Source organism: Mesoplodon mirus (genome assembly GCF_964341445.2).
Source record: "Mesoplodon mirus genome assembly, chromosome: 10".
In the NCBI taxonomy this organism is placed as follows: domain Eukaryota; kingdom Metazoa; phylum Chordata; class Mammalia; order Artiodactyla; family Ziphiidae; genus Mesoplodon; species Mesoplodon mirus.
Genome location: NC_138986.1, coordinates 86,917,239 through 86,942,102, shown reverse-complemented (window position 1 = coordinate 86,942,102; position 24,864 = coordinate 86,917,239). Strand labels below are relative to the sequence as shown.

The following is a 24,864-nucleotide window of genomic DNA, read 5'->3' as shown; positions in this document are numbered from 1 at the left end:
TCAACCCTTTTCCTGTGGACAGATTCCTGGATGAGACCAGAGTTCAACGAGGTCCACAGGGCGTGTCTCTCTCCTGTCCCTCCCCTAGGGACAGTGATTCAGTTCATCTCAGCAGCAGCCAGTGAGGGCTTCTCTGCTGGTCCCCGCTCCGAAGGCAGCTGGCAATGTCACTGCGAAAGTTGGTGCCAGATTTAGAGATTGCTGGGGAAGAGCATGGAGCATTGCTTGGCAGTGCTGCAATTTAGAGGAAGCTTCAGGAGAGAGCTGCGCTGTTTGAAACAGGCTCTGTATTTAGCTACAGACCCCAAAGCTTCACCTTTTAAGAAGACAGCTTTACCTCCAGTTTTTCTTCCTGACTTCCCAATTCCAGAAGATCATTTTAAGCAAAGAAAAGAAATAAGGTTACATTCTTGTAATTTTTTGAGATTGTTAGCTTGCGAGGAGAGAAGTTTCTTAAATGTTCTGGTTATTTTCTGAATCTAATATCGACTATTGTTTCTATTGATTCACATCTGTATGAATGGCTTTTTTTTTTTTTTTTTTTTTTTTTTTTGCGGTTCGCGGGCCTCTCACTGTTGTGGCCTCTCCCGTTGGAGAGCACAGGCTCCGGATGCGCAGGCTCAGCGGCCATGGCTCACGGGCCCAGCTGCTCCGCGGCATGTGGGATCTTCCCGGACCGGGGCACGAACCCGTGTCCCCTGCATCGGCAGGCGGACTCTCAACCACTGCGCCACCAGGGAAGCCCTGAATGGCTTTTTAATTACATGAAATTTCATATAATTTCACCATTAACTGAACAAGAGTGTTGTCAATTTCATGTGTCTAATACCAATTCACAGAAGCACCGTGAATGACTACACACTATTAAAATATTATTTGACCTCTCTGATAGCAAGGGGAATGAACAAAAATGGTTTCATTTGCTATATGTTGAAGGGAAAATATGGACTTCGGTCCCAAATTTCAGTCCTAATGATTTTCTATCGGAATTCTCTAACACCTAAAGGATCTTTCACTTAGTCTCAAAATTGTCACAGCTTTTACACTTTTTTGTATCAGATTTGGGGGTCACATAAGCTGTCCCAGACAGCATTTCACATACATGATATGAAAAAAATGTAACAGTATTTCTTCGGCATGCATAAGAGAAAAGAAGGAAAGGGAAATCATACACCAGCCACATCCACCCATGCCTTCACTGAAGATACTTCATCATAGCCTCGTGCCATCCACGTCAAGGCAGAAAATAAAAACTTAACTCATGACCTCTTATTTCTTTTATTAATTTTATAACTTTATTTCAAACATACTCAACTTCCTGTCACCAGTTTAACACTGTTGCAAGCTGGGACCCTGGGGTCTGAAAAGAGAGAGAGGTGCGATTTGCCCTTCCATGCAGCCAGGCACTCCGAAGAATTTGGGGTAACAGTAAGCCATGGCTGGATGCTACCTGGCAGACATGCCAGAGTTTACCAATCTCTGCCATGAGCTCTCTGTGTCTTAATTTGTTCACTGACGCCATTGTACTAATCTGATTTCATGCTTTTGTTAATCTCCTATATGGAGTTGGAGAACCACGCATGCAGATTAAGATGGATAGAAATATTCATGACATAATTGCAATTATGCTCCAATCAGGAAAACCTAATCTGGAGTGAGATATAAGACTTATATTCTCCTGCCTAAGAGATGAGATGACTATGGAGTGAAGGGAGCCTGGTGATTTCTGGGGAAAAGTATAGCGGGCTTTATATGGTCCTTCCGTGGGTCCTGTCCACGCTCCTATTTAAAGGCACTCTCTGTGCTTCCTACCCTCTGTTCCGATTAAAATCCAGCTTTATTGCGGTAGCTTTAGCCATCCTCCCACTTCCAGACACACATTCTATCTTATTAAAAACAAAACAAACAAACAAAATCTTTAAATGTATTTCTTTTGAAAGCTTCAATTCAGCCCGACCAAGGTAAAGCTCTTAGCAACCCACCTCGCTCTCCCTTTAACCCAACTTCCCTCCGAGCAAGGACGAGAACCCTAACGCTCCCCACCCTGGGCAACTCGCTCACTTTCTAAAATCTATTCTTCACGACACACTGTGGCCTCTCACCAAGGCTGCTGCACACCCCAAGGAGAAAGCTCTAAAACATCACTTAGTGCTGTGCCCTTATATGTCATCAGTTCTGTCTTTCTTTTGGTGCTGCAGTCAGAGCCACTAAAAAAAAAATCTCTCCATTTGTTTTATGCCCCCATGTGACCCAGGTGGTCTCAGAGGAGAGTCAACTCTCTACCACTCACCACAGGCTTCATTTCTTGGAAGTCGTATGCCTGGGACCCTCTCTCAATTTTCCTCCACTTGAAACTTTCGCTTTCTTAATCAAGACCCCGTTAAGTTCTGAAGTCTCCTATCACCCACTCCCCCATCTTCAAAACCCACTGAAGTCCCTGCTCTTCAGGGGGCTGTACAATGTACCTTCTGCCGTGGTCATGAGTGCTACCTAAATTCCCTGTAGATCAAGCTGGGAGATTCATACAACTCTCCATCTGAACATTTTTATATGCAATACGACCTCTTTTCAAATTGCTCTCTAGTTATTTCACCACTACTGGCCTCATTTATTTTTTAAAATGACTTGGGAAGAATATTGGTTTTAGATGAGATAGCTAAGGAGGCTTGTCTACTTCATATGGTCACTGTCATGTGTTTGTAAATAAGTTTGTTTATCTGTATTTTTACAAAAACAATAAGACAAAATGAGACATTGACAGAAAAACATGGTGGAAGGGAGAAACAGAAAGAAAGAAAAAACCGTTCATGTTTATTTAAAGCATTTGCTACAAAATCACTTCCCAGGTTTGGATGAAACTTCTGGGACCTCCTCTGGCAGAGCCTGGCTCTCCTGCCAGTGCTGGAGAAAGAGAAAAGATGAGTTTGGCCCTGTTACTGATGTACAGAGCAGCCCTAGGATCCTCACATACTGATACAACAAAATTATCCATTTAAGTACTTTCCTTTTTCCCTTCCTTTCAGTGAAGGTGTTTTATTGTAGCTTATTTTGTACTACCATCTTGTTATTTTACCCCTCTGACATCAAGCTGTCTGACTGTCTTAGAGCCAGGCACAGCCAGAGACAGGAGAGATGTGAAGAATGGACAGGCACCAGGAAAGTGGTTTCTTAGCAACAGGAACTATTTCAAAGCTTTCATAACTCTTGTGCAGTTAGAATTTCCATAGCAATGTGGAGAATAGTAAATAGTGGCTATGTCACTATGTGCCTGTTGCAAATGAATTCTTCTCAAGAAATGATGGCTAAATGAAGGAAACACCTATATTTGTTCTGTTAGATCCTGTCTCATTATGTATGACACATATTAGTTTCCAAGGTCTAGGTTTGTTGCTGAAAGTAATATGTTGTGATAAATCAGATGGTTTAATTTTTAAAAATATTCTTATTCCCTCTTGGTGTTTCCACTTCTGTCAGTGACATCTGCTAAAGCAATTCAAAAGAGAAAGGGGCTTCAGAGGAAGACCCTGTACTTCAAGCATACACATTTTATGAAACTGAAATATTAAGATATCAGCTCTGGAGGCCACAACAAACTGCTAGTCAAAGAATCAATTTGCTTTTTTAGAAAAGTGAAATATAATTGAGTTGAGATGGTAGTAGGGTGATCCTTTCTCCTTCTCCTCCTGACTTGAAAAAATTTAGGTTTTCTAATTCGACCCACTTAAAGCAAAGCCACTTTTAAAATGAATGAAGCCCCACACACATCACATTCAAAATGCCACAGTTACAGTATTTCATTTCTTTCCTCCTTAAACTGCAAGGCTCTCTTCCCTTCTGTGCAGACCCACCTGCTTCACAGAAGACTGTAAAAGTCAATATGGGTAAAGCCTTTTTTTGTTGTTTTATCTTTGACTTTTTTTTAAACATCTTGATTGGTGTAAAATTGCTTTACAGTAGTGTGTTAGTTTCTGCTGTATAACAAAGTGAATCAGCTATATGTATACATATATCCCCATATATTCTCCCTCTTGCATCTCCCTCCCACCCTCCCTATCCCACCCCTCTAGGTGGTCACAAAGCACCAAGCTGATCTCCCTGTGCTATGCAGCTGCTTCCCACTAGCTATCTATTTTACATTTGGTAGTGTATATATGTCCATGCCAGTCTCTCACTTCTTCCCAGTTTACCCTTCCCCTTCCCCGTGTCCTCAGGTCCATTCTCTACATCTGCATCTTTATTCCTGTCCTGTCCCTAGGTTCCTCAGAACCATTTTTTAAAAATTAGATTCCATATATATGTGTCAGCATATGGTATTTGTTTTTCTCTTTCTGACTTCCTTCACTCTGCATGACAGACTCTAAGTCCATCCACCTCACTATAAATAACTCAATTTCGTTTCTTTTTGTGGCTGAGTAATATTCCATTGCATATATGTGCCACAGCTTCTTTATCCATTCCTCTGTCGATGGACACTTAGGTTGCTTCCAAAGCCTTTTGATTCATATTGGATGATTCATTAAAGACTACAAGCAACCATATTATGTTAGTATGTATCAAAAATACACAGAAACAGAAATATGTTTATCTCTACACAGACCCTTTCTAAATTGAAGGGAATATTCCTTACATTGCTTATATACTTTTAAGAAAGTAAAAGACCAGGGAATTCCTTGGCAGTCTAGTGGTTAGGACTCTGCGCGTTCACTGCCGAGGGCCCGGGTTCAATCCCTGGTTTGGGAAATAAGATCCCACAAGCTGTGTGGCACAGGCAAATAAATAAATAAATAAACATTTAAAAAATAAACATTTAGCTTAGGTGCTGGCATACAGCAAGAACACCATAAATATTAAACAAATAAAAAAGAAAGAAAGAAAAAGTACATATAAATTATCTTGAATTATTGTGACAAAAATATTTTAAAGTGAAGAAAGCAGTAGAAATAAAACTGTATTCCTAGCATCTCCTATGGGATTATCAAGTAGATTACTAGATTTGAGTCATTATACAATATTTTACAGGTAGCTATTGCGTCTATTTGTTCTTTTTTTTTTTTTTTTTTTTTTTTTTTTTTTTTTTTTTTGCGGTTCGCGGGCCTCTCGCTGTTGTGGCCTCTCCCGCTTTAGAGCACGGGCTCCAGATGCAGATGCGCAGGCTCAGCGGCCATGGCTCACGGGCCCAGCCGCTCCACGGCATGTGGGATCTTCCCGGACCGGTGCACGAACGCGTGTCCCCTGCATTGGCAGGCGGACTCTCAACCACTGCGCCACCAGGGAAGCCCTGCTTTGGTCTATTTTTATGAAATGTTTGTTCACAGGATATAGCAAGGATATGGAAAGATGCCTTATTCTCCTGGACTGTGGTTAGTGCTAGGGCAGTGTGATCACAGGTAACATGAGATAGACCCATTGCTAGTGTCGGGCAACATACATTTAGAAGGTCAGAAAGAATTTCTGTGAATTCAGTGAGGCATCCTTATGATGTGGTCTTTGGGATTTGCAAAATTTAAACAGGGTTTTTTTTGGTTTTTCAGTAACAATTTCCACTGAGGAATTCTGAAAGAGACTCGCCTGTAACTGAAATCTGCTCTGTGTATTTATAGCACTGTTACAGGGTATTTTTAAGGGTCAATGAAGAAATATTAGATATGCAAGTTTCCATTTCAGTGTTGGAATGAGAGACATGACACTCTGCTATTAATTTATCATCTATAAAATTATTCAATTTGAACTAATCATTGAAAATGCAATAATAACAGTGCCAATATCCATAGTCTTATTCCCAATTAATACAGAAAATATATATTTACAGACACCTATTTAACAGAAGCATTTATTATATGATTTAATTACCCTTAAATCATGTTTTTAATAATTATTAGTCCAATTAGCAAGTATGGGAAAGTTCTGATGGAACTGAATTTTTGTGCCAAATATTTTTCTTCATGCAAGCAGCACAACTTTGATAATCAGCCAACAAAATATCTGTCACATTAAAACCTGAATATTTTGATCATAGCCCAAGGCTTTTTAGAGAGCTTATTTCTGAAGAAAAAGAGAGGCTTATTTAGAGTTGGGACATTTTTTTCCTCTTTAACACCTAAAGTATTAATCTCTTCTGAAAATCTCATGCAGATAAATCATGGATCTTGCTTACAGCCCACACTATTCATCCTTAATCGTCAATCAAAAATGTACCATGTGTCTACACACTTTGAACAATTTTGTTACATAAACATATTAGAGATAACATTAACATATTAGACATAACATTAACACAGAAGACTCTCAGGATAGTTATGGTTGGAGAAGAACATAGCTCAATTTCTTTTTTAACTTTTAAGCAACTTTGGTCTATAAAAAATTCAACACTTGGAAGATTTTTAATGCTGATATTCTAGGTAGAAATTTGTGATGTCTTGGTAACGAAGACCTAGATCAGATTTTTTAAATGATGAAATCCCCCCTTCCCCTTGCAATGTGAAATCATTCTTCTGTTTTCATTGTTTTTCATCATACGATGTTCTTGGAATACACATGTGGGTTTATTGCTGACATCTATATTATACTAAAGTGGCTCAGAAATACTGTTCTCCTCATCTGGTAAATGAGGTAAAAACCTTTGCTGACCTTCACTCATTGCTGTGAAAGCTATAAGATGTGTACTCAGATGCACATGTGTCTTTTTGCAATGTGCACATCATAATAAAGTTCTCAAACAAGCTAGATAATGTGAAATGACAGTGGAGACCATCTTCTCAAAATTACTAGCATGGAACTGTGTCACTGTGTATTTTGGTCACCACCGTCCCCAGAGTAAATGCTCAAATGATTCATAAACCTTGTAAACACTGCATTGGTGCTTGCAAGCACTCGGAATCATTGTTGCACCAGTTGGAAAACAATATTTTATCCCTAAACAACTCAAGTCTGAACTCCATCACTGATCTTGATGGATTTGGTGCAGGTTAGTGTCTCATGAAGGATGACTTCTTTCCTTCACTGCTGCCAAAACACCTACCCAGGACCTGCAGAAACGCTGTGATTATAGACCTACAGCCCTTGGGGACAATTACTGCCCAATCACGCTCCACTGTGTCTATTTTTTGTATTTTCTGAGCATTGACATCCATATCAAAATCATCCCCTTTGAGTAACCTTAACCGCACCTTAGTACAGAGACAAAAGAACCCCTCGTTCATCTTCAACATTTCCTTTCTAAAACAAAGTCTGTTAAGTATGAAGAATGGGGTTATGCTGTGTGTAGAAGCATGAGTTAAGGAACAGGTTTAAGAAATACCATCGCAATTACATTTTAGGTACGCCGCCCACCCTCTTATCTACACCTATGATTGCATCATAGTCTCTCTTGAACCCACTGTCCTTGGCTCTTGGCACCTCTGGTTGCGTTTTCCCTTGCATCATCCCATCTGTTTTAACCTGTCACTTTCAGGGTCCAGGGAGCCCCCTTGAATTTTGCCTTAGCATTTCTCGTTAGTGTTGACTCCCAAATGACTGTCTTTAGAGGAGACCAGCTTTAACCTGAAGATCAAGTTATTAAAAGAAAAGATCCTATTTGTTAACATGGAAAATACTCTTCTAAGTATCATTCTTCTCTCTTGCAGAATGATCTTTCTCACCTCTCTCCGAAGAATGCAGTGGACCATGACGATCACAAAGCCTTGCAATGAATCAAACACAGCAAAAAGTATTTGAAACAAGATGGAGCGTTTGTCTGTCATGGCCAGAACTGCAGACATCCACGTCAGAGCCAGAAGGGGCAACACCACACAGGAGCTCCAAAGAGACGCCCTGTTGGAACACAGAGGAAGCGACATTACGTAGCTGCATGTACGTATGCCCCAGGCGATAACCAAACCCCAGTTCAACAAAGCATTCTTGTAGGTGGCACCAAGGCATTAACTTGGAAACCACAAAGCAGATAACATTTGATAGCTTTATTTATTTTTTGATAAACAATCCCACAATCGTTACAAAAGCCATTGCAAACTATAGATATTTAAGTATGCTCTTAGCTCTAATATTAGCAAGCATGATTTTTTTTTTCATCGTAGCATTTTCTCACATGCACGGTAAAAGATTTGTCACAAAAAGATGTAAATGATTGGGACTAACATGGCGTTACTGGCGGTGGTGGCTGACAAAGCTGTTGTTGAAACTACTCCACACTTGGCACATTTGAGCGTCAAACCGCTATGAGGCTCACTCATCTGACTGCAAACAAACAGAACACCCACAAAAAGAACAAAATATTGAATTGTCACCAAAAAAAAAGTTGCCACTGCAAGTTAGCTTTTAAATACGATTTCATGCAGAAAAGTATATTTATCAAAGAAGAACGCTCTCGGTCGTGTTAAAGATGCATTTACACTACACATTATTTTTGTAACATTCACCGCTTAATAATATGGGTCTTTGTTACATGTGAAGCATATTTCCATAATTTACACCATAAATGGCCCTTATGTCTACAGGTCAAAGTTGCCCAATACACTGAGTTAAACAAAAGCATGTGTTTGTGTAGACATACAGTGAAAACCCTTTATTCAGACCCTTGATAATCAAACAGGTAAGGATTCCTAGCTTCAAAGATTTTCAATGTCACAGAAGACACGTAATATCAATTAAAACCTTCTGAAATGTACACATGTATCTCAGAAGTCCAATATAGGGAGATACATATTTTAGGCTTTTAGTCATTTGTGGAAGATGTAGTTTTATCTCAACATATTCATATTTGGAAATTTCTTATAGCATCAATGTACTATCTACATTTTAGGATGATCTGAATATAGGGGCTGATGAAATTTGATGAAATATTAGTTGATAATAAAAAGAGTGATAGTTTTCTGTTTAATAAAACACATTTAACATAGTCACCAAGTTCAAAATATTCTTTCTGCACATTTTGTCATAGACTCCAATAGCTTTTAAATGGTCTGTTCAAGTCTAGAGGATATTGGAGGTAAATTCAGATTCAATCTGTTATCTCATAGAAGCAAAGTCACACTACGTAGAAAAACTTGACACATTTTTCTTTAGAAAAAATGTCCTTTGAAAATGACTGGTTTTTAGAACCCTATCATTTTAGGAAAAACCAAAAAGAATTACTTGAATCAAATTTCAAAACACTTTGAAATAATTTTCTGTGGTCTCTTGTCCATTCCCATGTGATGTTTATGTCTAAAATATAGGTTTGCCCAGTAGGTTTTTCAAAAAAATAATATTGTGGTGGGCCTGTATTACTATATGTAAAATAAAAATGGCAGAACAGAGAAAGTCATAAGGGGCTCCTAATTCAGAAAGTCTGGTTTCTTTCAAAGAGGTGTCTTCACTGCTGAATTGCACTTGGATGAGATGATAAATCTGAAAGCTATTAAGTAAATTGATCCATAGATCCCCTGAGAAAAATCAAAGCTCTCAGAGTTAGATATGGGTATGGAGAATATGATTCTAAACCATTCACTTTACTGTTTCAACCCAGGGCATATGTACTAGACACAGGTGTCCAGACTTTTCCAAATAAGAAGTAATAACAGTCTACCCAGTTTGGTTCATGAGTGCCCCAATGGCCGGTGTGTGTGAAACTGCTCCCAGGAGAATGACTAGACAAGTGGTCTCCACAATATATACTTTAAAATAGTAGATGAGAAAGTTCCGTTGCAGAAAAAAAAAAGAGAAAATAAAATATTTTACTTGAGATGTTCTAAAAAGACACGTCATTGTATCTTGTTTTCATTCTTACCAACTATCATTTTATATAAGATGTGTTGATATTTACAATAAATTCCTCCTTGGTAAATACACCTTATGTATTAGAAAAAGTTAATCTAGTTTGGGTATTACAAAACTTGTCAAACTATTGTACTATTATTTAAATATTCATTCACTCATTCCTTTATAAATCTTTATTGAGCATAATCTATACGCCTGGCAGTTTCTAATAATTGATGATAAAAAGAAGAAAGGGAATAGATAGAAGAAGTAGATAAAATGGGAGGAGGAACATCTTGGTACCATATTTGATTCTAAATAAATAATAATGTTTCAAAAGAAACACACACACACACACACACACACACATATATATAAACAACCTGAAATGGTCAATATTTACAATTAGGGAGATCAATTGTTAAGTTAATGAATTATCTGCCTGCCCAATGTTTCTTTAGATAATTCTGATGATTTGTTCTTCACTGAAGTCTTTATCACTGGCCCCACTGCTTCTCTGTGAACTAAAAATTAGCTGCAAATACTCATATATTCGAAAAAATGATATTCAATCACACTTTGGAATAGAGAGCAAATTTCAATCTTTAAGTTAAAATAAGATTTTCTACTATAGAAAAAAAATTTAAGCCTAGAGTCATTAATTTGTTAATAGTCTTTTTCTGCTTTGGACAGTAACCAGCATTCTGATTCTACAACTTGTATTAACATCATTTCTATTTCTCCAGCAGTGGCCTTTGTACCAGAAAAAAAAACAAAAAACAAAAAACAAAAAACAAAAAACTGACTCAGTTTTTCCAGTAAAACAGGTGTAACTTCTAATGATAATTTTAGAAATAAAGGTTTAAAAATTATTATGTAGATTGAAATGGATAATTTGTAAATTCATAATATGACAATGCTGTCATTTCCCCTAAACCTATATTATCTTACAAAGAGCTATGTGAATCAAACTGGATGTTACATATAAAATAATCAAATGAGAGAAAAATTCTGACTGAGTTTAATAAATCCTTAGCATTAAGCTCATTCTGATAATCTCGTCTCTTTTTCTGACTTCAGTGTCATGAATGGTGGAATGATGGATGCTTGATTGACAGAAGTTCAGGGTCCTTTGCAAGCAAGCTGTCCAGCTTGGTTTCTTCATTTCACCCATCATAACAATAGCCACCAACTGCTGAGTGAGTGCTCGCTATTTGCTAGAAATTCTAATGAAAGTTTTTTACACATTGTATTTCATAGCCTCTATTATGAGGTGAGAGTTATTATCCCCATTTTACCGCTGAGAAGACTGAGCTGCAGAAAGATTAAATAACATGCCCAAAGACACACACAGTTAGGAAATTGCAGAAATAAATACTGAGCGTGGCTTGCTCTTTTATTTTAAAGCTTTATCCTAACAACTAACCCACTCCACCCCCCAATTAAAAACAATAATTATACAAGTCTACACCACTAGTGGCAGAACTGAGTTTCTATATCCAGTACCCAATATCAACAATTTATTCTAACTTGATTAATCTAGGCAAGAAATAACTGAAGTAGCTATTGCTCCAATTCTAACCATACATCAGGCTAATGAGTAATAGTGCGACAGTTTCAAGTTCACATGGTATAGAAAGCTCAGTGTCTGTACAAGTTCAAGTCTGCCTATTTCAAGTTGCTTTAGAGATTCATCTGAAGTGAAGACACTCTCTAGATAGGAAGTGATTCCCCCTCAGAAAGGGGCCTCCAATGATGTTTTCATTCATCACTGCAAGTTCTAATGCTTGATATGAATGATATCCAAGTTTATACTGAAAGCCATTAAAATTAGTCTTTTACTAGGAAAAAAAATGCCTGGACTATCTTGTCTTATAAATCATTACATAGATTATAAATATGCAAAGGACTTGAAATTCCCACCAGTCAGTGATAAAATACTATGCCTATTCAATAATAAAAAAATATTAAAAAATGAGAACAATTAAGGGTTAAGTTTTAAATGAAAGTACAGTCAAACAGAAAGGAGAAAGCTATAAACTTTTTATAAAAAATGATACAAAGGGAAATTCAAAGGCATTAATATTTCATTCAAGTTTTTACAAATTTATATGAGCTAACAATATAACCTTAAAAAGCTGCTATCAACCTGCTCATGAAATGTTATTAAATCATTAGATATGGTGATATTACAATGACCGTAAAATTAAAGGACATGATTTTCAAAATTTTATAAGTGGTTAAAATGTGCAAGTGACAATTATGAGTAACTCTTTGTAGCAAGTTATAGTGAACATGTCATAAAAATGAATATATATGATAAGAATAGTATTTCAGAAGTGATTATTTCAAGTGAAGACTTTTTCTGATATATACAATGAATCAAAGAAAATGTAATATTTTGCCCTCCTAAGGTTTGCTTGTCCTGATTCTCTTGTGTCCCATACTGAAATTATGTTCAATCTACTCTCCTGTCCTTTGTGACTAAAACTAGGAAGTCTTTGGAAACCCTCACCCAAGGACAAGCATTTCAAGGCTAGCCTCAATATTTAATCTTATCTTACAAAGAGGCAATATGCACAAACAAATCCAGATTTTCTTAATGGTCTTTTTAATTATTTTCAAATTTTGGTCACAGCTCTTTAGGAATAGCCCATTGGAAACTTGAATGGCAGAATCTACCATACACACCAGTTTGTCAAGAACAAAATTCAATGCACAGTCAAATGCAGTCGGTGACCTGGGATTGGAGTATGGGATGCACTGGTAAAGACCCTTCGAAATCCACCAGTTGCAGCTTACCCGGCTCTGTGTTTCAGCTTTCTATCTAGGATCCCATCTCTTGAAACAAGTTTATTAAATACCAAAATGCCAATCACCATGTTGACCTGTCAAATAGAAACAAAGGTTGGCCTTTCAATGATATTGAAGGGAATCAGATCCCTGATTTTTCCCGAAAACCCACTTTTATCCATTCACAGCCTCGGCAGAATTATATACTCACAATGGTAGTGACAGGAAGCACTTCTCAAATATTTTACAAGTGTGTAAAGGAAAAAGGGACACTTTAACAGTGCTGTTAGTGTCTGTCTCTTAAAGGATTCTCATGAGTTGGAAAGGTGTGTGACCTTAATGTTTTAAAGTGCATTAAGCGTATTTAATTTCTATGCTTTGCAGCTTACACTGAGGAAATTAACATTCAACTGCCGAACTTTTAAATTGCCATACTATGCCAAGCTGGTGTTCTTCTCTCTGAGTCATCCTTGAATAAAATAAATTGGTTAATGAGTTTTACCCTATGCCTGGGAATCAAAAGTCTTTGTCTTGCAGTGTGCAGCTAGGGTGAGCCCTGGCATCCAAAGGTGCTAAGGATTTGTCGTTGCTCCCAGCTGGGAGAAGAGAAAGCCTCAATTCTGCATAGTGTGCAGCTATTTCTCCCATGAGGTGGGGAGCATTTTAATGCACCATGCTTTTCTAGACAAAGGAGGAAGCCTATTCAACTCAGCAGCATCCTTTAAGATGTACACTAACACTAATTTTTACAATGTGCTCTGTTGAACACTTCTCAGCATTTTCTAAGACTCTCTCATCCACTCAAAAGGTCTTCTGCATAATACAGCTGAAATGAAATCACACATATTTGTCTTTCTCAAGTCAAATTGTAAAAAGCTGTAGAGATTGCTGTGGTCTATTTTTCTTTAAAGATTTATTTATTATGTATGTATTTATTTAATTTAGTTTTGGCTGCATCTGGTCTTGGTTGCGGCATGCAGGATCTTACAGGATCTTCCACGAGGCATGCAGAATCTTTCATTGCCGCGGGCAGGTTTTCTCTCCCTAGTTGTGGCACGCAGGCTCCAGGTTGCATGGGCTCTGTAGTTGTGGCACGCGGGCTCTCTTGTTGAGGCGCGAGAGCTCAGTAGTTGTGGCACACGGGCTTAGTTGCCCCAAGGCATGTGGAATCTTAGCTCCCTGACGTGGGATCGAACCCACGTCCCCTGCATTGTAAGGTGGATTCTTTAGCACTGGACCAACAGGGAAGCCCCACTGTGGTCTATATGTAGCAGCTTTACTCTAAGTGATCCCCGTTCTCTAACCTACCAGCGCTTCCTGATAAAGGAATCAAGTACAATGCTGGAACCAAGATAGATAATCAAGGAAAAATATTTTCTCCTTTTTCCCTTCCTGCCCCTCACCCTCCATGGTCAAAAGAATCTTGGTGCGACCCCCAATGCAAATGGTGAAGCCTTTACACTGAAACTAGTAGTTCACAAAATTTCTGTTTTAAATGAAGCAGGATGACCAGTTAATAAAAAAAAGAAACTTCCACTTCTCCAGTATGCTTTGGGCAGACGGAACATAAAGCTGAAATCTGCTGAATTACTGGTGTAAGGAAGATCCAAAGCACCCGTTAGATAAGGACTTAGGTGTCACTCTTCATAGCTTCCTTACAAGATACCATTTGATCAAGAGAAAGAGGTACTCATCTTTGTACGTCTATTATTTGAACTAAAAAAAAAAAGTGTATTCCATGGATTGTATTAATCTACAATTTAATCATGAGGGAATTCATCACCACTCCAAAGAACTTTTATCTTTCAATTATACACATACTTTTTGTTTCTTCATTTTAGGGTTATAGGTATGTTAACCTAGTAGCCAAGGGAAATAATTCAATTGATTAAATAAAAATTTAATGCAGCAGACAAAAATGTGTGCAATAGTTCCATTTTCCCTATGCTCTTCTAACCCTCATGCCTAGATTTTCTTTTTCTTGTGAATCACAAACAGTTCCTGCTCTCTCTTATAATTTAGAGGCAGAAGAACAAGCTTTAAAGGAAGAAAAGTCATGCAGAGGTATTAAGATAGATATCGCTAACTTCCAATTTATTGAATGAATCATTCAAGAAACCAAAGGGTAACTTTTCAATTAGAAATCTAATTGTACAGCAAAATGGATCTTCGTATTTAATTCAGATTGTTTCTCTTCTAACATTTTTCAAAGATTTATTAGGCAAGAAAGATTTGTAATCAATAAATTCTGAGAGAGAGAAAGAAAGGCAGATTAGTGGGAAATTTTCACGTTCCTATAAACAAACATGTAAAGGAATTATTTTCTGATTCAGAAAAGAAAAATTTGTAAACCTTATGCATAACATATGGCAGGGGTTCTCAACTGGGACCGGGGCAGGGGGGAGATTTTTGCCCCCAGACAACATTGAGAAATGTCTGGAGACATTTTCTGATTCTTAACAACTGAAGGGTATTATTGGTATTTAGTAGGTAGATGCCAGGTGTGCTGATAAATACACAGGACAGCCTCACAACAAAGAAATGTCCAGCTCAAAATGTCTGCAGCACGGAGACTAAGAAACTTTGACCCACAATCATATATTTTCTTGTTGCTATTTGGTATCAGCCACAGTTATTATTAAGAGATCTCAATAACAATGTAGCTCATACAGAGTAGTGTGAAGCTGAAATAATAATGATGAAATTCTATACATTAATGAGGAAGAATTTACCGAAACTTAAACTTCGTCACAAATGTGAAATTCCTGTAAGAGAAATCCCACACTCCCACGTTTAATATTCTTCAGCCTTCAAAATAAGCATATTTTAGCATAATAAAGGACTGAATAGCAGTCAACATTCAAACTTAAGCAAAGATTCATTGAACTTTAAACTTTCTACACAATACAGAAGTGTCTCTCTAATGGAAACGAGGTAGCATTCCTTTGCTAAGAAAACAAACTAAGTTGATTTCGGTGTTTACCAGGACAACAGCAGCTGCGGGTCCCACAAAAGCGTAGAGCAGTCCTCCTTCAAGGGAGAGCCAGCAGCTGAAAATAACATCAGATAAAAACTAACAAAAATTAGTGATAAGGGTTAAACCACTAAAGTGTGATACAAATAACTTGGAATTTTGGCATATTTCAAAGGTTTGTAGTTTAAAATAATAGCACAGAAGATGTGGAAAAAAGCTAAAATTAGTGCATTTTGTGAGTAAGAAATACTGCATACCTCTCACAGAAAAGACGCTTTGATTATAAGGTCTTACTCTCGGGCAGTTAAAACATTTTAGACAAATTACTCTTGCAGTGAGATTTTTATACTGACTTTCAGTACAAAGGTGATGATTAAGTTTTGTAAAATGCTGCTTTACATCCATTATGGAATTTTTCAAATATACTTTGAAGCAAGAACAGCGTGTTTTTAGAGTCTCATATGTGCCATTTACCTGTTCTTCTTTGAGGCCATTGAGGTAGTGGGAGACCTTGGTTTAGAAGCCATCATTGCAAAGAACGGATAATCTACATTTTGCATGGTTTTTTTTTTCTCTTAATTTTACTTTTTCCTAGACTACTAAAAAATCACTGAAGATAAGCTTTTGAATAAAAATAAATACAGCTGTGTTTGTTTCAATTACTAGATTCACCAAGAGATGCAGGTTTTCATTGATAGAGACATGGTAACCACTTAGGTAAAAACACTCATTCTCACATAGCAGAGGGCCGTCAAGAGGTCTTCTTGAGGCAGAGTCATGCCCACCATTTCACGCACTTGTCTTTGACCTCTGACCCTTTCCATTTATTTCTCAGTCCCCAGAATCAGCAGACTGCCTCCAAAATGACCAACAATCAACAACTAACAATAACTGTTCTCTCTCTCTCTTCTAATAACTTTTCTATATTGGTTGTGGTGGTTGTTACATGACTTACACATTTGTTAAAACTCACAGAATTATATACACTTAATAAAGTGAATGTTACTATGTAAATCAGTGTATGCGTGTGTGCGTGCATGTGCGTGTGTGTGTGTGGATTCGAAGTCTGCATCTAGTTATTGCTCCTTGGCCATAACAGCGGATAGATAAAAGTCTACTTTCCCACTTTGAGGTCGACGATTTAATATCTATTTTAAAAATAAAATACCTGGAGAAAAAGCCCTTAGTCTGATAGAACGCTTCAGTTTGGTGTCTCTGAGACTGCCACTCAATTTCTACTGCATTTTTGTGTAAATTCGTCTTCAAACTGATACATTCCTCATCATATTGCATTCATTGTTAATCATACACTCCTTGAAAGTTGGAACTGTGCCATCTATAATCCTACTCTTTCCATGTCCCCAACATGGTGCCTTTCAAAAAGAGGCATGCTACTCTGAAAAGCAATAGCTTAAAGGTAATGGTGTTGTACTAGGACTGCTTTACAGCATATATTACCAGGGAGGTTTTCCGTACTGTAGATTGCATAAGAAAAGCAAGTGCTCTGATGACATGAGTTCTTGCAATTCTTTGGATGTTTCTTTCGGGTGGCAGGTGAAGTGGTGTCTTTTGGCACACTCTCCAATTGGCTGTACCCACAGGAACGCCTCATTAGTAATGATCCCTATCTCAAATCTGAGCACAGTTAAACAGGACATCTCTCTTTAAGACGTATGCCTCTAATAAGATGCACATCTCTTTCCTCATTTCTCTACTCTCTCCTCAACTTGAAAGAGCAGATGAAGTAAAATATGAAAGTGCATTGTTCCACATTTGGAATATTAAATGTAGTCTTGACTTATAAATTCTCTCATAGAATGTTACAAGTATTCCAGCTCTGATTAGGGTGGGCTGATGCCACATCCCTTTTTCTCCCTTCTAATTTCTTCCATAGCCCAGGAATTTTCTAGTTTGGAGTCTATTGATTCCCTGACCTACAGGTTTCAATATGCATTACCCTAACATAGCAACAAAACTTGAACTAACGTGACATAATTTGGTGACTACAAGTATATACCATCATCTGTGAAATCAGAAGCTCACATTAGAATCATATTCTAAAATGTAAACATGTCAAGATTTATCCAGTTCTTTAAAAAAGGTACTGAGATTGAACATGCAAAGTAAATATTGAAATATTTTAGAAATTAAGGACGCTGGTCTTACAAATAAATGGGAGACTGAAACAAGAATTCTGAATAGTTCTGCAGCATTTAATGTCTACCTTTTGTGCATTTAAGCCACTTACATCATTCCTAAGTAATATGACATAACATTGTTAATGACTCAGTGATAAAGTGCAAGCCATCAGCAGTGCCAGCCAAGACTAATGAAGCATATTTGATGACTTACTTAATTATAAACAAGATTTATCACCGTGGACAGACTTACTAGTGATCAGTGCCATATCCTTTTGTCCTGGTGAAGCCTACTGATGTGGCCACCACTAATGCTGGTAAACCTGCAAGAAAAGCATTGTCACACTTTACATTCAGCTACAACCACTGTGCACACTGGCTCAAGCAAAGCCAGAACAAACTTGGAGTGCTGAAATCAGAGGAACTACCCTCAGATGAATCACTTCATAAAGTATGCTTCCATTACAAAATTTTTTCCAAGTACAAAAACATGAGTACGCCAGCTGGGTTTTTAAGTCAGCGCATCTCTCTGATGTTGCTAGGTTACCACCACATTTGACATGGGTTTAAAGGAAACTCATAACAGAGATTTAGTATATTTTTTTCCCCTAAGGGTTTACACTCTTATAAAGGAAATTTATATTTATAAAATCAGAAAGGCAAAAAAAAGGATTGAATATCACAGAAATGGGACATTCAGTTGGCCTTATATTGATCCACAACAAGTTGTACTCATAATAAGATAGAAAAAATAAATCACTTAATTCTTTATGATTTACTTATAATAACAAGAATGTAGGAACAGGGTTAAGGGCTCGAGGAGTTGAGTTTTAGGCTTCCTGCTCATCCTTTAACAATCCTAAACAAAGTTCAGGGAATTTATGCCAGTTTTTCTTCATGAACCTCTAGGTAGGTATCACTCCGGGCAACACTTTGCCCCTCTTGGCATTCAAGTGCCTGCATTCCTTCACCAATTCCGACCTGACACCTTTTAGTTTATGTTTCTATGAATCACGCTTACCTTGCTCAAGTTCAATGGAAACTCCCTGTGTTCGGCGAATGGGGTTCAGTCTAACCTAATGGTTTATCCAGTCATGCCTTTTTTTCAGGAAGACCATGTTTGTGTTTTCAGGTTGAAAAATCCATCATCTAATCATCTTCTTGTGTCCCCTCCATCCATCTTCTTTCTTCCTATTATTTTTCCTTATTCTCTTCTGGGAATCTTCAAATGGCATCACATTCTTTCACGAGGTTTAAATGGTGGGAACTGTAAAGAGCACCTCTGAGGGACACACCATGTTCTTTTAAACAAATGCTGGTCTCTCTCTCTCTCTCTGCATATATATGATATTATATGTATGTGTATATGTATATATCTCTCTGTATATATACATATATGTGTATATACACATATATATGTACACATATATATTTGTAACTATATGTATGTATGTAATTATATGTACAATGTCTCATCCTCCCCCTTTCTTGTCCTCCTTCTTCTCCTCCTTTTTCATATAGTTGACCTTTTTGATTGACCAGACCGAGTTTCTTAGAAAAAAATTCTCTTCTGGGTCCTAGCTGAAGAGCTAATAGTCTTCATTCCATACAATTTAGATTAAAAAATTTTCTAAATTATTATGTTGCACTTTGCTGTCATGAAACTCATATGCCACTATTCTGCCCACTCCCAGACCTCCTGACAGTCTAGAACCATTGGTTTAGCTTTTTTGCTACCCAGAGGAGTTTAATATTAGCAGTCATCCTGGAGACCAGCTGTGCACCCTTCTCCTCAATATCATCTTTGGTAATGGTATTAAATAAGGTAGTTAAGGTTCCTGAAAATTGCTACTTTTTATACTTCAAGGAAAGTCTTCATTTCCCTGCATACTATAGTTCTTGGACCTAATCAATTCCTGATTCAACTTTAGAAGGACTTTAACATGAAATCCAGGCAAAAATTTTAAGAAACTGTAAGTACATTACATTCTTCAATCTCTTCTTAGTGGTTTTCCCATTTCCCTGTGCAGACATGACATCCCCTAGCTGAAACGGATGGATAATCTTCGTGTCCTTGGTCCTATTTTTTCCAGCATGAATTATTCTGGTATGGTAATAAGTCCACTTATTTGTAATTTTTCAGGGTCCCTCTAGCATCCTATTCTCTGGTACATTAGGCATTTGTTATATATTTGGTCCAAAATCCCCCAGTTTTTTAGTGCAGGTCTTTTGCAACTCAAAGGCAAATAAGACAAAATCCTGTTTTTTTCCTCTAAAACTAGTTTCTTAAGTGAATTAAACTAATTAATTAATTAATTATAATTAAACCAATTTATTAATTCCAATTAAACATTAGAATTGGTCCTTTGAAATGTATAGGTCTTCCAGATGTCCATTTCATAAGTCAATGTGACAGAAACTTTTCCTAAAGAAGAATTAATTCATCCTCAGCCCATAATCAATTCTGTGTTTCCTTTGAGGACCCCACGGACCAGCCATGAGGTTTCACTCACGGTCTGAACAGCTTTCTCCTGTGACGCGAATAGCTCTACTGAAATGGAGTCCTCAGAGTTTTCTTGTGGGGAGTACAGTACACGGTTAGTGTACATGACTAGAACATCATGCTTTGAGCCCTGAACATCTTAAGACATTTTGTGTTTCCAGAACCTATTAGTAGAGAACACTTTGATTCCCTGTTTGTAGATACCTCAGGTCTCATTTCCTACCACGTGGGCACTATTGATTATCAACTGACCAGCTATGTGGTCATCTAATATTCACTCCTTTTTAAAGTTCCAAACGCCCAAAGAATGTTCAAATATGACCAGCCTCCTATATTTCCACTTCCACATATCAAATTAGACAAAGTAGCCTGGGGATAATCACACTCTCCAGCTTCATTCATTACAGAAGTGTTCAAGGTCATTTTAACAAGAGCATGAAAGGGAATATTAATATGCTTACCCCATCCAAGGCACAAAAATCGTTTCCTTATAAGCCGCGTCCTAATTTTTCCAGTTACAGCCATATATGATTGCCACGCCTCAGTCAAAACCCAACAGAATGAAGCCAGGAAGAAAAAGTGCAAAAATGCAGTGGTGGTTGTACAGATGTTCTGTGGAAACAGAAAAGACTCACACTTAATATGCGGGCATCACGTGTCCTTCAGAAGGTTGTTAATCTCCAACTCATTGCTTTTACTTCAAATATCTACCTCTGCTTTGTGACAGAGTAATTATTTACAGAAATTAGAAACCCTGGAGTCTTTATGCTGTACATTATCTATGATAGAAAAAAATGTCCTAATTCCACTTGTGTGTTCAATTTTTTATGAGGTGAAGCCTGAATGTAAATTTAAACTCTAGGGAGATTTAAATTACTACTTTACTTGAATCTTTTTCTTCAAACAAAATTATGGGAATGATCCTTTCTTTGGGTTAATTTAAGTTACAGACATCTTGCATACTTCTTTTTGGTACATTCTTTATCCTTCCTTTTTAACCAATAATGCTTTGTTGTATTATCTGTTGATGTTAAGATTATATCGCTGCAGCCTTTCAAAAGAAAAAAAAAATATTATGCTTTTTTATACAAGTGTGATATTCAAGATGTAAGGGCAAAGTACAAAATGAGGTCTGGCTAATTGCCTAGAAAAAAATAGCATACGTATTTCAAAGTACTTAATACATTGCTCTGTGTTATTACATTATAATGTGTATCCTAATCAAATCATTTTGAAGAGCTAACCAAGTCACTGGCAGTACACAGCCATGATTTCAGAGATCTTTTTCTTTGTGCAACTTAATCACTTAAATGTGCCACCATTAGTTACTTGTGACTCGTCTGCAAAGATGAGCAGCTTCATTTTGGTAAAGGCTGCTACTTACTTCACTACTGGTATAATTTCTTTGTGTAAATCTTGTTAAAATGCCAGTCTTTATAAACCAGTCCCAGTAACCAAAGTAATTTCTTCCTTTGTCAGTTTCAGTCTTGCTGTTTCCAAAAATTGAAAAAAAGCAAAACATAGAGAGCTACAAAAAGTATCACTAAACGCTCATAACAAAGAAATAAAACTACAATCCCCATCCTCCCATCTCCATTCAGATCCACGATAGCAGAATATCTTTTAAAAAATTTAACCCAAATCATTCAAATTATTTGTTTATTCTTTGGAAATTCAACAGATGTTAATCTAGCTTTTCAGTTCTTTTAATCATATAAAAAAAGTTACCATGTTTATCTCACCAGGTTGTTTTAATGAGGAGGGAGAATGTACAGATGCTGAATATGACTGTGCTAGGCAGATGACAACTGCTTAACCAATTATGAGTATAATCATCATTTTTTAAAGTAGTACTAAAAATGTTGTTACCATTTTTCAGCACGGGATTCCTTATTTCATGTGGTACTTAAATCTACTTGGTACTTAAGTTTATTCTTACAAAACTGATGGGTGTTTGAGACTGACATGTACACACTGCTATATTAAAAATGGATAACCAACAAGGACCTAATGTATAGCACAGGGAACTCTGGCCAATATATGTAAAAACCCAAATGGGAAAATAATTTTAAAAAGAATAGATACATGTATATGTGTAACTGAATCACTTTGCTGTACACCTGAAACAATCACAACATTGTTAATTAACTCTAATATAAAATAAAAAGTAAAAAAAAAAAGCAATCCATAAAGAAATTGATAACTTTCAGTCTGAGAAAGTCATGGATTTCCAGCACCTTCTTCCTCATCTCTTTACTCCTGTTTCAACCATAATGTAGGAGCTTTAACCAAATGTGATTCCTCCTGTACTTGAGACACAGACTTTTTTCCACGTTGAAGTTTAAACATCTGCAGGCTGATTACTTTGCTCCTTCTTGATCTGTGGTCCCTGATCCCAACTTGAATTTCAAAGATAACTTTTCCATTCAATTCCTGGACTAGTTACACTTTCTAATTCACCTGTCAGTTCCTTCCAACTGGTCATCTCCTCTCAGTTGTATGTGTTTATTGATTTATAAACTATCAGTACAGGGTTATATGAAACAATGTAAAATGTTGAAATGTTTAAATGATAAGTGCTAGAGGCACTGAAATTTTGTAAGAAGTAGTAAAATACTCAAGGTCTCACTACAGTGACTTAATTTGCTCTCGCTATATTATACTTGTTACTTTGGGATTTCTGAGACTCCCTTTAATTCTAATGTAAATTGAAATACACATAATACAGATAATTTTGGGTTACTGACATTTATATTTCGAGAATTCATGTCTCTTGGGACAATAATATGGGCACAACATGTGTGGGGAAATATACAGTAATGAGAGAAGACCCATTTTTATAGGTGGTGGCATTCTACTATGATCAGATGAAATTCATATACACCTAGAAAATACTCCAAGTATGGAATTAAGCTGTCTCAATGTAAGAAAGGTGTATCTGTGGACTAAAGAGGTCTAAAGTTATGAAACTAATCTTGTACGAAGGGTACAGCAAAACCCTATGATGCTGAGAGAGAGGGAGCTACATTTTGCTTCATTATCATGTGAAGGATCAGTATACTCAGATATGCACTTCATGAAACACACACTAATTTTTCTACTGATGTGTTATATTTGCTAAGCTGTCTTTTAAAGTACAACTTTTATAAATAGCGATTTTCAAATAAAGTCTGTTATTTTCACATTTGTCCCATCAGTTTCCAGAAGGTGGCCACTCTAAGTCTGGGGTTCAGGATTCTCTGATTTCTTCTTCCACAGAACCTAAGTCCCACATCTGGAACCCATAGAGATCACCCATCCTTGGATTCCCACAGTATTGGGGACTTTTCCACTTATAAACTCAAACTCTGATTTTCCTTTTCTGTCAACGTTCACGTCTTGTCACTTGGTCAATTCTTCCTGCCACTGGACCCTCTGTGGTGACCTCCACCCTCTCACACTCTGTCTTTACTCAGCCCGTGTGTGTCTGCTCTCAACTCCATCAGAGCTGGGTCTTCACAGCTTGCCACTCAGTAGCTCTTCAAGCTCATCATCCACTTCTTTGGCTCCTCCTTCCCTGTCATACTCCAATTTGGTCCTGCTTGTGTATGATGAGTGTTGTTGACAAATATTACAAAACTTGGAAAGGTATTTAACTTGGCAAACTGAGGACAGTTTATACCTATAACCTTCACGTACACTTTTCATCACAAATCCATAGGGACAACAGAAAAGTTTGCATAAAATAACTGGAAAGAAAAGATATGTAAACTGTGGTAGACTAGGTACTGTGAGCAATGCCTGAAAAACAGAAAGCCGACAAGGGAGGAATGAAGAATACCAAGCCCAAAGCTACCCATTAGGAGCAGAGATTAAGACATGGAAAGTAGGAGATTTAAGATATATGGATGATACAGAGGTTCCTACATCTGTTTAAAAGTATTTTTGGAAGAAAAAAAGAGAGAAAATTTGGGGAGGAGGAAGCCTTTAAAGAAATATTATGGGGAAATTTCTCAGAACATTAAAGATCTTCTAGCTGAAAGACAGACAGACACACACACATACACACACACACACCAAGATCTATTGTGATGAAATCTGTGAACATCAAGAATAAAGAGAAAATCTTAAAAGCTGTCAGAGTCAAAAGAACGATTACTTCCAAAGGAATAAGAATCATATTGATGTCAAATTCCTTGTGAGAAACCCAGGATATAAGAAGACAATAGGTTATCTTCAACATTCTAAGGGAATATAACTTTGCAGAATTCTACACCCAGAAAAACTATTATTCAAGTAGAGGCAGAAATAAAGACATTTTTAAAATGGAAAGGAACTTTGAAGTTTATTACCTTAAGATTCTCTCTGAAAGAATTACTAGACAATAAAAACCAATAATAATAAAAAGTCCAGAAGAAGGGAATGAGACAAAAGAAGTCTCATGAATATCAATATTAAAATATGTTGTCTTAATAAATGCTTATTAAAAATTAAAAATATATATTCATTATATAGCCACTTGGATATATAATTCAAAATACTATCAATGAGGGCTAAAAGGTGAGAGATAAAAGTTGCAAGGGAGCAGGGTAATTTAAAAGTATGTTGAAGCCTCTTTTTTTGTCTGCAGGAATATTTCAGATACTGATTAACACTAGATGTTAGAAAAACATGTTTGAACATTTATGTTAACAATGTTAAAGTAACCACAAAAGGTGGAAACAAATAATATATTTGTAAAATAG

At 36.9% G+C, this 24,864-nt stretch overlaps 1 protein-coding gene across 1 annotated transcript in view; it reads right to left on the bottom strand.

Annotated features, from left to right (window-relative positions):
- Positions 1 to 24,864, bottom strand: part of ADGRB3 (adhesion G protein-coupled receptor B3) — a gene marked incomplete at both ends in the record, with an annotated part of 796,225 nt that overhangs the window by 36,369 nt on the left and 734,992 nt on the right. The window contains 6 exons of the mRNA XM_082633456.1: positions 7,638 to 7,809; positions 8,134 to 8,232; positions 12,535 to 12,620; positions 15,509 to 15,575; positions 17,891 to 17,960; positions 20,602 to 20,752. Of these exons, the coding sequence (XP_082489582.1) occupies positions 7,638 to 7,809; positions 8,134 to 8,232; positions 12,535 to 12,620; positions 15,509 to 15,575; positions 17,891 to 17,960; positions 20,602 to 20,752 (645 nt within the window). The remainder of the gene's footprint in view (positions 1 to 7,637; positions 7,810 to 8,133; positions 8,233 to 12,534; positions 12,621 to 15,508; positions 15,576 to 17,890; positions 17,961 to 20,601; positions 20,753 to 24,864) is intronic.